The following is an 11,985-nucleotide window of genomic DNA, read 5'->3' on the forward strand; positions in this document are numbered from 1 at the left end:
GTGTGTGTGTGTGTGTGTGTGTGTGTGTGTGTGTGTGTGTGTGTGTGTGTGTGTGTGTGTGTGTGTGTGTGTGTGTGTGTGATGAACACTGTCAGTGATGATCTGATGTGTGTGTGTGTGTGTTGATGAACACTGTTAGTGATGATCTGATGTGTGTGTGTGTGTGTGTGTGTTGATGAACACTGTCAGTGATGATCTGATGTGTGTGTGTGTGTGTGTGTGTGTGTGTGTGTGTGTGTGTGTGTGTGTGTGTGTGTGTGTGTGTGTGTGTGTGTGTGTTGATGAACACTGTCAGTGATGATCTGATGTGTGTGTTGATGTGCAGATCGTGTCGGATGGGTGTGTGTGATCCTGTTTCTTCAGTCTCTCTGGGCAGTGATAAACTTCACACGCTCATTTACACATGGTACAGTATTAATATTAATCATCATCTGATCATGTTCATCAGCTCTCCTTTATTCTCCTCACTCTGTTCTTCTCCTCTGTTCTTCTCTTCTGTTCTTCTCCTCTGTTCTTCTCCTTCTCCTCTGTTCTTCTCCTCTTCTCTTCTGTTCTTCTCTTCTGTTCTTCTCCTCTGTTCTTCTCCTTCTCCTCTGTTCTTCTCCTCTTCTCTTCTGTTCTTCTGTTCTTCTCTTCTGTTCTTCTCTTCTGTTCTTCTCCTCTGTTCTTCTCCTTTATTCTCCTCACTCTGTTCTTCTCCTCTGTTCTTCTCTTCTGTTCTTCTCCTTTATTCTCCTCACTCTGTTCTTCTCCTCTGTTCTTCTCCTCTGTTCTTCTCCTTCTCCTCTGTTCTTCTCCTCTTCTCTTCTGTTCTTCTCTTCTGTTCTTCTCTTCTGTTCTTCTCTTCTGTTCTTCTCTTCTGTTCTTCTCCTCTGTTCTTCTCCTTTATTCTCCTCACTCTGTTCTTCTCCTCTGTTCTTCTCCTCTGTTCTTCTCTTCTGTTCTTCTCTTCTGTTCTTCTCTTCTGTTCTTCTCCTCTGTTCTTCTCCTCTGTTCTTCTCTTCTGTTCTTCTCCTCTGTTCTTCTCCTCTGTTCTTCTCCTCTTCTCCTCTGTTCTTCTCTTCTTCTGTTCTTCTCTTCTGTTCTTCTCTTCTGTTCTTCTCTTCTGTTCTTCTCTTCTGTTCTTCTCCTCTTCTCCTCTGTTCTTCTCTTCTTCTGTTCTTCTCTTCTGTTCTTCTCTTCTGTTCTTCTCCTCTGTTCTTCTCCTCTTCTCCTCTGTTCTTCTCTTCTTCTGTTCTTCTCTTCTGTTCTTCTCTTCTGTTCTTCTCTTCTGTTCTTCTCCTCTGTTCTTCTCCTCTGTTCTTCTCCTTTATTCTCCTCACTCTGTTCTTCTCCTCTGTTCTTCTCCTCTGTTCTTCTCCTCACTCTGTTCTTCTCCTCTGTTCTTCTCTTCTGTTCTTCTCCTCTGTTCTTCTCTTCTGTTCTTCTCCTCTGTTCTTCTCCTCTGTTCTTCTCCTCTGTTCTTCTCCTCTGTTCTTCTCCTCTGTTCTTCTCTTCTGTTCTTCTCCTCTGTTCTTCTCCTCTGTTCTTCTCCTCTGTTCTTCTCCTCTGTTCTTCTCCTCTGTTCTTCTCCTCTGTTCTTCTCCTCTGTTCTTCTCCTCTGTTCTTCTCCTTTATTCTCCTCACTCTGTTCTTCTCCTCTGTTCTTCTCCTCTGTTCTTCTCTTCTGTTCTTCTCCTCTGTTCTTCTCCTCTGTTCTTCTCCTCTGTTCTTCTCTTCTGTTCTTCTCCTCTGTTCTTCTCCTCTGTTCTTCTGTTCTTCTGTTCTTCTCCTCTGTTTTTCTCCTCTGTTCTTCTCCTCTGTTGTTCTTCTCCTCTGTTGTTCTTCTCCTCTGTTCTTCTCCTCTGTTCTTATCCTCTTTTCTTCTCTTCTGTTCTTCTCTTCTGTTCTTCTCCTCTGTTCTTCTCCTCTGTTCTTCTCCTCTGTTCTTCTCCTCTGTTCTTCTCCTCTGTTCTTCTCCTCTGTTCTTCTCCTCTGTTCTTCTCCTCTGTTCTTCTCTTCTGTTCTTCTCCTCTGTTCTTCTGTTCTTCTCCTCCTCTGTTCTTCTCCTCTGTTCTTCTCCTCTGTTCTTCTCCTCCTCTGTTGTTCTTCTCCTCCTCTGTTCTTCTCTTCTGTTCTTCTCCTCTGTTCTTCTCTTCTGTTCTTCTCCTCTGTTCTTCTCTTCTGTTCTTCTCCTCTGTTCTTCTCCTCTTCACCTCTGTTCTTCTCTTCTGTTCTTCTGTTCTTCTCTTCTGTTCTTCTCCTCTGTTCTTCTCCTCTGTTCTTCTGTTCTTCTCTTCTGTTCTTCTCCTCTGTTCTTCTCCTCTGTTCTTCTGTTCTTCCCTTCTGTTCTTCTCCTTCTCCTCTGTTCTTCTCCTCTTCTCCTCTGTTCTTCTCCTCTGTTCTTCTCTTCTGTTCTTCTGTTCTTCTCTTCTGTTCTTATCTTCTGTTCTTCTCCTCTGTTCTTCTCCTCTGTTCTTCTCTTCTGTTCTTCTCCTTCTCCTCTGTTCTTCTCCTTCTCCTCTGTTCTTCTCCTCTTCTCCTCTTTTCTTCTCATCTGTTCTTCTGTTCTTCTCCTATGTTCTTCTCTTCTGTTCTTCTCCTCTGTTCTTCTCCTCTGTTCTTCTCCTTTATTCTCCTCACTCTGTTCTTCTCCTCTGTTCTTCTCCTCTGTTCTTCTCTTCTGTTCTTCTCCTCTGTTCTTCTCCTCTGTTCTTCTCCTCTGTTCTTCTCTTCTGTTCTTCTCCTCTGTTCTTCTCCTCTGTTCTTCTGTTCTTCTGTTCTTCTCCTCTGTTTTTCTCCTCTGTTCTTCTCCTCTGTTGTTCTTCTCCTCTGTTCTTCTCCTCTGTTCTTATCCTCTTTTCTTCTCTTCTGTTCTTCTCCTCTGTTCTTCTCCTCTGTTCTTCTCCTCTGTTCTTCTCCTCTGTTCTTCTCCTCTGTTCTTCTCTTCTGTTCTTCTCCTCTGTTCTTCTGTTCTTCTCCTCCTCTGTTCTTCTCCTCTGTTCTTCTCCTCTGTTCTTCTCCTCCTCTGTTGTTCTTCTCCTCCTCTGTTCTTCTCTTCTGTTCTTCTCCTCTGTTCTTCTCTTCTGTTCTTCTCCTCTGTTCTTCTCTTCTGTTCTTCTCCTCTGTTCTTCTCTTCTGTTCTTCTCTTCTGTTCTTCTCCTTCTCCTCTGTTCTTCTCCTCTTCTCCTCTGTTCTTCTCCTCTTCTCCTCTGTTCTTCTCTTCTGTTCTTCTGTTCTTCTCTTCTGTTCTTATCTTCTGTTCTTCTCCTCTGTTCTTCTCCTCTGTTCTTCTCTTCTGTTCTTCTCCTTCTCCTCTGTTCTTCTCCTTCTCCTCTGTTCTTCTCCTCTTCTCCTCTTTTCTTCTCATCTGTTCTTCTGTTCTTCTCCTCTGTTCTTCTCCTTCTCCTCTGTTCTTCTCCTTCTCCTCTGTTCTTCTCCTCTGTTCTTCTCTTCTGTTCTTCTGTTCTTCTCCTCTGTTCTTCTCTTCTGTTCTTGTTCTTCTCTTCTGTTCTTCTCCTCTGTTCTTCTCCTCTGTTCTTCTCATCTGTTCTTCTGTTCTTCTCCTCTGTTCTTCTCCTCTGTTCTTCTCTTCTGTTCTTCTCCTGTTCTTCTCCTCTGTTCTTCTCCTCTGTTCTTCTCCGGTTCTTCTCCTCTGTTCTTCTGTTCTTCTCCTCTGTTCCTCTGTTCTTCTCCTCTGTTCTTCTCCTGTTCTTCTCCTCTGTTCTTCTGTTCTTCTCCTCTGTTCCTCTGTTCTTCTCCTCTGTTCTTCTCTTCTGTTCTTCTCCTGTTCTTCTCTCCTGTTCTTCTCCTGTTCTTCTCCTCTGTTCTTCTCTTCTGTTCTAATCCTCTGTTCTTCTCCTCTGTTCTTCTCTTCTGTTCTTCTGTTCTTCTCCTCTGTTCTTCTCTTCTGTTCTTCTGTTCTTCTCCTCTGTTCTTCTGTTCTTCTCCTCTGTTCTTCTCTTTTGTTCTTCTCCTCTGTTCTTCATTTCTTCTCCTCTGTTCTTCTCTTCGGTTCTTCTCCTCTGTTCTTCTCCTCTGTTCTTCTCTTCTGTTCTTCTCCTCTGTTCTTCTTCTCTGTTCTTCTCCTCTGTTCTTCTCTTCTGTTCTTCTCCTTCTCTTCTGTTCTTCTCCTCTGTTCTTCTCCTCTGTTCTTTTGTTCTTCTCCTCTGTTCTTCTCTTCTGTTCTTCTCCTCCGTTCTTCTTTTCTGTTCTTCTCCTCTGTTCTTCTCTTCTGTTCTTCTCTTCTGTTCTTCTGTTCTTCTCTGTTCTTCTCTTCTGTTCTTCTCCTCTGTTCTTCTCCTCTGTTCTTCTCTTCTGTTTACTGCATTAGTTCAGTGTCGTGTGTATCTCTATGATGTTGTGTGTGTGTGTGTGTGTGTGTGTGTGTGTGTGTGAATAACACTGTACAGCTTCTATATATTAATATTCTTCAGCTTGTGATGAACTTTCTCACCTGGTATGGTATTATGGTATTTTAGTTCTTCATAACATTACAGTAGTTGATGAAATACAGCTTTTTACAGGTTTAAGTTACACCTATAAATCCTGAAATGCTGCATATATATATACTGTATATTTACGGTAAACTTCTGTCAACCTCAGATGCTGTTTTGATTTCTATTATAAAACTTCACAGATGTTTTACAGAGTAATTCAGCGTTTATCATCTCAGCACAGCTTTAATTCTGACGTTAATAATGATCTTCATGAAATCCTCATGTGTGTTTATGATCTCCAGCTGATATATAAGTTCACTGATCAAACTTACTTCACTTACTGATCTACTTTTCAAACTTCTTCTTCTGAGCCTATATTTAGACAGTATTTAAAGCTACAAACACCAAACTCTCTCAGACCTTCAGACTCGCTATTATTTTTTATCACTGATACGTTTTCCTAAAAATTCTAAAAGTCTCATACGCTTTCATTGAGGGGGTCAAAACTTTAAAGGTAGGGTAGGTAGGAATTGTCTAAAAAACTTATTTTCCAAATTTGTTTAAACTTTAATTATATATCAATACATAATTAAAATGTAAGTACTCTGAAAAAGAAAGTATAAAAATCGAGTGTCTGTAGACCTCTCACGACTGTTTTAAAGACAGCTCATTATTTCCATTCACTCCACCCCCTCCCTTCTGGGCTCCTTCCAAAGCCACGCCCCCAAAACACATGAACGCGCGACTCCGACCGCTGAACTGGAAGACGCATTATTTACCTGAGACGAGCGGAGAGGAAGGAGCGCAGTACATGTAGTGACATCGTGTCAGAATCACATGTAATACAAAAATCTAACTTTATCATTATGAATATAAACAAATAAGATGTATTTTAGTACTCACTATCAAGCTAGCATTGGTAAAGTTTAAAATATATTTTTTTGGATTCGCTAACGAGCTAGTTATATCTATAAGGCAAAGTTAAAAACAGGTTGCATTGATACACGTTTTTCCATTACCATCAGTTACACTGTGATGAAGATGAATTTCGTGTAAGAATCATAACATATATGGTGTTCTGCATGTAAGAGTTTCCATAATGAAAACATTGCTGACTCTGATTAGGACTACACTCCAGAGACAAGTACCACATCGTCAGCTCGAGGACAGGTCCGGGGTCGAGGGCGAAGCAGAGGAGGTCGTGCAAGAGGCCGTGCAACTAGGGTCCGAGGATATTGACACGCGTTTTATTTCTTTGTTTATCCAAATACTTTTTGTTCATTACCTTTTCTAGTACTGTCTTCCTTTTTTTGCCTTGTTTGCCTTCGCTAACTGCATATGCCGGTAGTGAATTTTGATTGCTCTTTCTCTGCCATTGTTTTACTATTCCTAGGTTCCGTGCCGTGAATTTCTCAAATCAAACAGGTGCGCGCAAGTGGGCAGATCCTGTGGCAAAAGGGTGGTTGCCATGGTTGCGAGAGAGAGTGACAGTCGCCTAAGCCAATCCTTTGTTTCGTCCCGTATGGAAATAATGAGCTGTGTTTAATGTAGATTAAACGGTCTAGAGTCACTCGATTTTTATACTCTTTTTTTTTTTTTCAGAGTACTTACATTTTAATTATGTATTGAGATATATAGAAAGTTTAAAGAAATTTGGAAAAAAGTTTTTTATAAAATTCCTACCTACCCTACCTTTAAAGCATAAACTCCAATAGAGTAAGTAAGTAAGTAAAGTTTATTTTTAAAGCGCTTTTCACAGATAAAATCACAAAGTGCTGTACACGAGAAAGGTAAAACAAAACAATATAAAATGTATACATATGTAAAATCAAAGTGACACTAGTGAAAACCCATCAACCAAAAGCTTTCTTAAATAAACAAGTCTTCAGATCTTTTTTAAAAGAGTCAACAGAGTCTTCCAGACGCAGAGACGGGGCAGTGAATTAAAGCTTCATCCAATCTGTCACTGGCCAAACCTAGCATACTAGCAACATGTTAAAACATGTTAGCACAATGCTAATTCATGTTAACAGCATCATAAATCATGCTAGCAACATGGTAATTCATGTTAAATCATGCTAGCAACATGGTGAATAATGATAAATCATGCTAGCAACATAATAAAACATGATAGCATCACGCTTATTCATGCCAACACCATGTTAAAACATGTTAGCACAATGTTATATCACGTTAACATCACGCTAAATCATGTTAGCTATATGGTAATTCATGGTAAATCATGCTAGCAACATGGTAATTCATGCTAACAACATGTTAAAACAACGCTAATTCTTGTTAACAACATCCTAAATCATTCTAGCAACATGATAATTCATGTTAAATCATGCTACCAACATGGTGAATAATTGTAAATCATGTTAGAAACATAATAAAACATGATAGTAGCATGCTAATTCATGTTAACACCATGGTAAAACATGTTAGTACAATGTTAATTCATGTTAACAGCATGCTAAATCATTTTAGCTACATGGTAATTCATGGTAAATCATGCTAGCAACATGGTAATTCATGCTAACAACATGTTAAAACATGTTAGCAAAATGCTAATTCATGTTAACAACATCCTAAATCATGCTAGCAACATGGTAATTCATGTTAAATCATGCTAGCAACATGGTGAATAATGTTAAATCATGCTAGCAACATGGTAATTCATGTTAAATCATGCTAGCAACATGGTGAATAATGTTAAATCATGCTAGCAACACGATGAAACATTTTAGTAACATGCTAATTCATGTTAAATCATGCTAAAACGTGCCAACAATGTGGTAAATCATGCTAGAAACGTGTGTTCTCTTCTGTCCCAAACGTCAATTTCAACAATTCAAGTTATTTCCAACTTTCAGATAATGCTTTTTTCAAGCCAACTTTACAGTTTGTAAAATCTAGTTCATCATCAGGGATGTGATTTTTCCGGATTAATCCGGAATTCCGTATTTTCCGACCTGAAAATGTGACCTACGTGAATCATGCAGATCTGTAAAAAAAAAAAAAAAAAAAAAAAAAAAAAGGTTACAGATGGCAAAGAGATGCCTTTTTCCTTCCTTTCCAAGTATCAACAAGGACGTATTTGCGTTCAGCTTGTTCACCTGCTCAATTTCACTGCTGCGCGGTATCGTGACAAGAACATCGCCGGATCGGATGATCTGGGTAACGTTATGTATTATTGCGTGTGTCTAGATATATAACCTATAAGTTACTCATTTGACTTTGTTGTCGATTGATTAGATGATCGATTTTGATTGATTTTCCACTATGGCAGGATGTTTAAGCTGCATTATCATTAACCTACTTGTATTTGCTAGCTATATTATAATAAGATAGCTAAGTTAGCTACTACTAGCCACCCTTCAGGGATGCAAACAGCGCGCTTTTCGGCGCCTCCCGCTTTTTTCACGTCAGTTTGGGTGACAAATTCATCTGAAGCCTATTTCATAGCTTAATGTGAGGGACAGAAGTCTATTTACATCATTAAAGTTTACGAAAACTTGTTTTCCCTCCTCTGCTGGCTGTCAATCATTCTCCATTCAGTATTCAAACAGCGCGCGCGCCTCTTCCAGTTATACATACATGCACGGTAAAACTCTCTCCAATATGATATTCACATTATAATGCTTGATCTGTAGAGAAAAGGCTGTGGATTTGCATAAAATGACTTTATTTTGTTATTAAACGACTCGTCTGTTTAAGAAACTGTTTAAGAAATGTTTTGTTAAAGAAACGACTGTTTTTAAACGACTCATACCATGTGCTTGTTAGATCACACACATCACAAGGACTATGAATCGCCATCAAACGCACAATAACTGGAATTTAAAACTGTGAAGAAACAAATTATCAATAAGCTGTTGGACAGATAGACACTAGGATTTGTGCCCTCGACATTTCTTCGCTTTGTGCCGTGAACTTTTAAATGCGCACTTGTGCAGCGCTGCACACATAGACAGTATAAGAAATGGACAGAGTCATCTCATTGGAACTCAATTGAGGCAAGTGAAGCCCGTTTTCAGCGATTTTTTTAGGACTTCCGTTCCTGACGCGCAGACTCAAACTGAGCTTGACGACGTAGATGTGACGTGAGCATATCGTCTGTCTTCTAGTGGCTGTGGCATGAGAAATCTGAATCATTCCCTTCCGAATCTTGCAGAGACGGAGATCGTGAGTAGGAGGTGTCCATGAGCTAGGAGCAGGAGAAACTTTTGCTAAGTATTCTGATTAATTATTTTGTCATTTTGCCTCCACGTCTCCCCGATTGCCCGCGAGCTTCTCCTCCTGTCCATACGGTAATCTCTCTACTGTGCGACAGAGAGTCGCGTGGCTGTGACGCAATCGTTAGCCTACTTTTACAAAAACTGTTTTTACGGGGCCATAACGTAAGATACAAGGTAATGGAGCATTTTATACATTGTCGTGTTTCTTTAGAAATAAATAATGGACAAATGGAGTCTTCAAACGCCTCAGATGTAAAGTTATTCGCTGTCAAAGTGACGCCAAAATGAATGGGAGTCAATGGGATGCTAACAGCAGGTGAAGTTCTGCTACAAGATGGTGGCACGCGGCCGGCTTCAACTTCCGGTCGACTTCCTTCCCGCTTGGCTGCACACTGTGACTCCATGTTGCTTTGAGCACATCATTCTGCACCCGCGATGCGCATACAAGCTTTGTGCGCTGTGTTTTGAAACGTTTCATATTTTCATGGTTTTGCGCACTGAAAGATTATTAAAAGCCTATATTTTTGTATACCTAGCCTGCACAATACATTTAAAATAATTAAGTTTGGTTTAAAAAGTATATTTTCCTGCTTTTTTGTCCTTAGCCAATCACATGCCTGATCATTCATGTTTCCTCAATCAAGAACAAATGTGTGTGTGAAACATGAGGGTGTGTTTGTGTATGAATATTGTATATTACGGTCATGTTTTATTCAACTTTTATCAATGAATGATGAAAAACCTTATTCTACAAAATATTTTTAGTATTATTTATTATTAAAATGGTTCTTTGGGGTTTAAGGTGTTATAAAGCACCACTGCCATACAAAGAACCTGTTAAACCCCTGTATAATTCTTTAAAGGTTCTCTAACTCTCCATAGTTTAGTTGCGGAACAAAAACAAAACAAAAAACATTAAAATACAATTTATTTCCTGAAGATAACGTTGTTCTCAACCCTTTTGCCCCTACCGGATGATGGCAAAGTGAAGATATGAAACTGTATTATTATCTCTAAAGGTGAAGTTTTGAAACTGGTGAAGATATGAAACTGTATTATTGTCTCTAATGGTGAAGATATGAAACTGGTGAAGATATGAAACTGTATTATTGTCTCTAATGGTGAAGATATGAAACTGGTGAAGATATGAAACTGGTGAAGATATGAAACTGTATTATTATCTCTAATAGTGGTGATATGAAACTATATTATTATCTCTAATAGTGATGATATGAAACTGTATTATTATCTCTAATAGTGATGATATGAAACTGTATTATTATCTCTAATGATGATATGAAACTGTATTATTATTTTCTCTAATGGTGAAGATATGAAACTGTATTATTGTATCTAATGGTGAAGATATGAAACTGGTGAAGATATGAAACTGGTGAAGATATGAAACTGGTGAAGATATGAAACTGGTGAAGATATGAAACTGGTGATGATATGAAACTGTATTATTGTATCTAATGGTGAAGATATGAAACTGGTGAAGATATGAAACTGGTGATGATATGAAACTGGTGATGATATGAAACTGTATTATTGTATCTAATGGTGAAGATATGAAACTGGTGAAGATATGAAACTGGTGAAGATATGAAACTGGTGATGATATGAAACTGGTGAAGATATGAAACTGGTGAAGATATGAAACTGTATTATTGTATCTAATGGTGAAGATATGAAACTGGTGAAGATATGAAACTGGTGATGATATGAAACTGGTGATGATATGAAACTGTATTATTGTATCTAATGGTGAAGATATGAAACTGGTGAAGATATGAAACTGGTGAAGATATGAAACTGGTGATGATATGAAACTGGTGAAGATATGAAACTGGTGATGATATGAAACTGGTGATGATATGAAACTGTATTATTGTATCTAATGGTGAAGATATGAAACTGGTGAAGATATGAAACTGGTGAAGGTATGAAACTGGTGAAGATATGAAACTGGTGATGATATGAAACTGGTGATGATATGAAACTGTATTATTGTATCTAATGGTGAAGATATGAAACTGGTGAAGATATGAAACTGGTGAAGGTATGAAACTGGTGAAGATATGAAACTGGTGATGATATGAAACTGTATTATTGTATCTAATGGTGAAGATATGAAACTGGTGAAGATATGAAACTGGTGAAGATATGAAACTGGTGAAGATATGAAACTGGTGATGATATGAAACTGTATTATTATCTCTAATGATGATATGAAACTATTATTATTTTCTCTAATGGTGATGATATGAAACTGTATTATTATTTTCTCTATTGGTGAAGATATGAAACTGTATTATTATTGTATCTTCCAGATCTTCTCCGTGTTGTTCCTGTGTATGTGTTTGGATCAGTCGGTGTTGTTTTACTGAACGCTGTTGCTCTGATGACTGAACTGATCCAGAAAACAGGCGAGTGAACACTTCAACATCACTTACATTATATCTGAGCTTTCTGGTAAAAACACACACATTATAAACTAATACAGCATTTTAATCTGAACTGAGTGAGTGATAATATCTCACTGTGAGACAGAAATGATCCTCATCTCAGAGTTATTATTCTCTTTTCATTCACATATATTAATTCAGAGCAATAATAAGTCTTATAATCATCTGTTGATGCTGTAAATGAAATACTGTGGTTTATTCTCGTCCTCAGTTAATGGTGAAGGAGCCGTTGCAGATATGAGGATCATCGTCTTTTCCTCTGAATTCCTTTTCACTTTATTTCTGATGGTTTTACTGGTATTTGAACCCTGTGAGTATAACCTGAACTTAAAGACCATTAAACTAATACATTCACTTCAGGTGTTTTGGTGCCTCTCGTATTTCTTTAAAGGTGCAGTGTGTGATATTTAGGAGGATCTGTTGACAGAAATGCAATATCATATTCATAACTGTGTTTTCAGTGGTGTATAAAGACATAATGAACCGTTATGCTTTTATTAGCTTAGAATGAGCGTTTTCTCTCTACACACACCGCAGGTCTCCTTACATCGACATGTTTCTACGGTGGCCCTGAACGGACAAACGCGTTTCGTCACTATGTTGTTCTTCATGATAAGAAGTGAACTAAAGTCAGCGAATAAAACACTGACACAATGATGAACAAATAACAATAAAATTCATAAACATATCGTTTTACTGAATAATTAAGTAAACATCCTTTCTTTATTAATCTTCGTAAAGAAACCTCATTGTTTAACTGGCTACTCTCTGCGTCTCAGACGACGACGTCACTTCCTGTCGGCCACCGTAACTTCTGTTGGGTGCAGTTCACAACATCACCACTTAGATGCCGCTAAA

General features: G+C 38.4%; 1 protein-coding gene and 1 long non-coding RNA gene across 11 annotated transcripts in view; one reads left to right on the forward strand and one right to left on the reverse strand.

Annotated features, from left to right (window-relative positions):
• The window catches only part of LOC309498270 (uncharacterized protein), a 174,192-nt gene extending 162,227 nt beyond the window's left edge, over positions 1-11,965 (forward strand). For 7 of the 8 annotated variants that reach the window (XM_082168868.1, XM_082168867.1, XM_082168865.1 and 4 more), the window contains 2 exons: positions 326-406; positions 10,993-11,965. In XM_082168868.1, coding sequence (XP_082024994.1) covers positions 326-406; positions 10,993-11,096 — 185 coding nt within the window. In that variant the 3' untranslated portion in view covers positions 11,097-11,965. The remainder of the gene's footprint in view (positions 1-325; positions 407-10,992) is intronic. The other variant, XM_082168866.1, reaches the window with a different exon arrangement.
• Positions 1-11,985, reverse strand: part of LOC309503126 — an 83,263-nt gene that overhangs the window by 64,213 nt on the left and 7,065 nt on the right. The window lies entirely within an intron of this gene.

This window comes from Leuciscus leuciscus, assembly GCF_965113295.1.
Source record: "Leuciscus leuciscus genome assembly, chromosome: 1".
Taxonomy (NCBI): domain Eukaryota; kingdom Metazoa; phylum Chordata; class Actinopteri; order Cypriniformes; family Leuciscidae; genus Leuciscus; species Leuciscus leuciscus.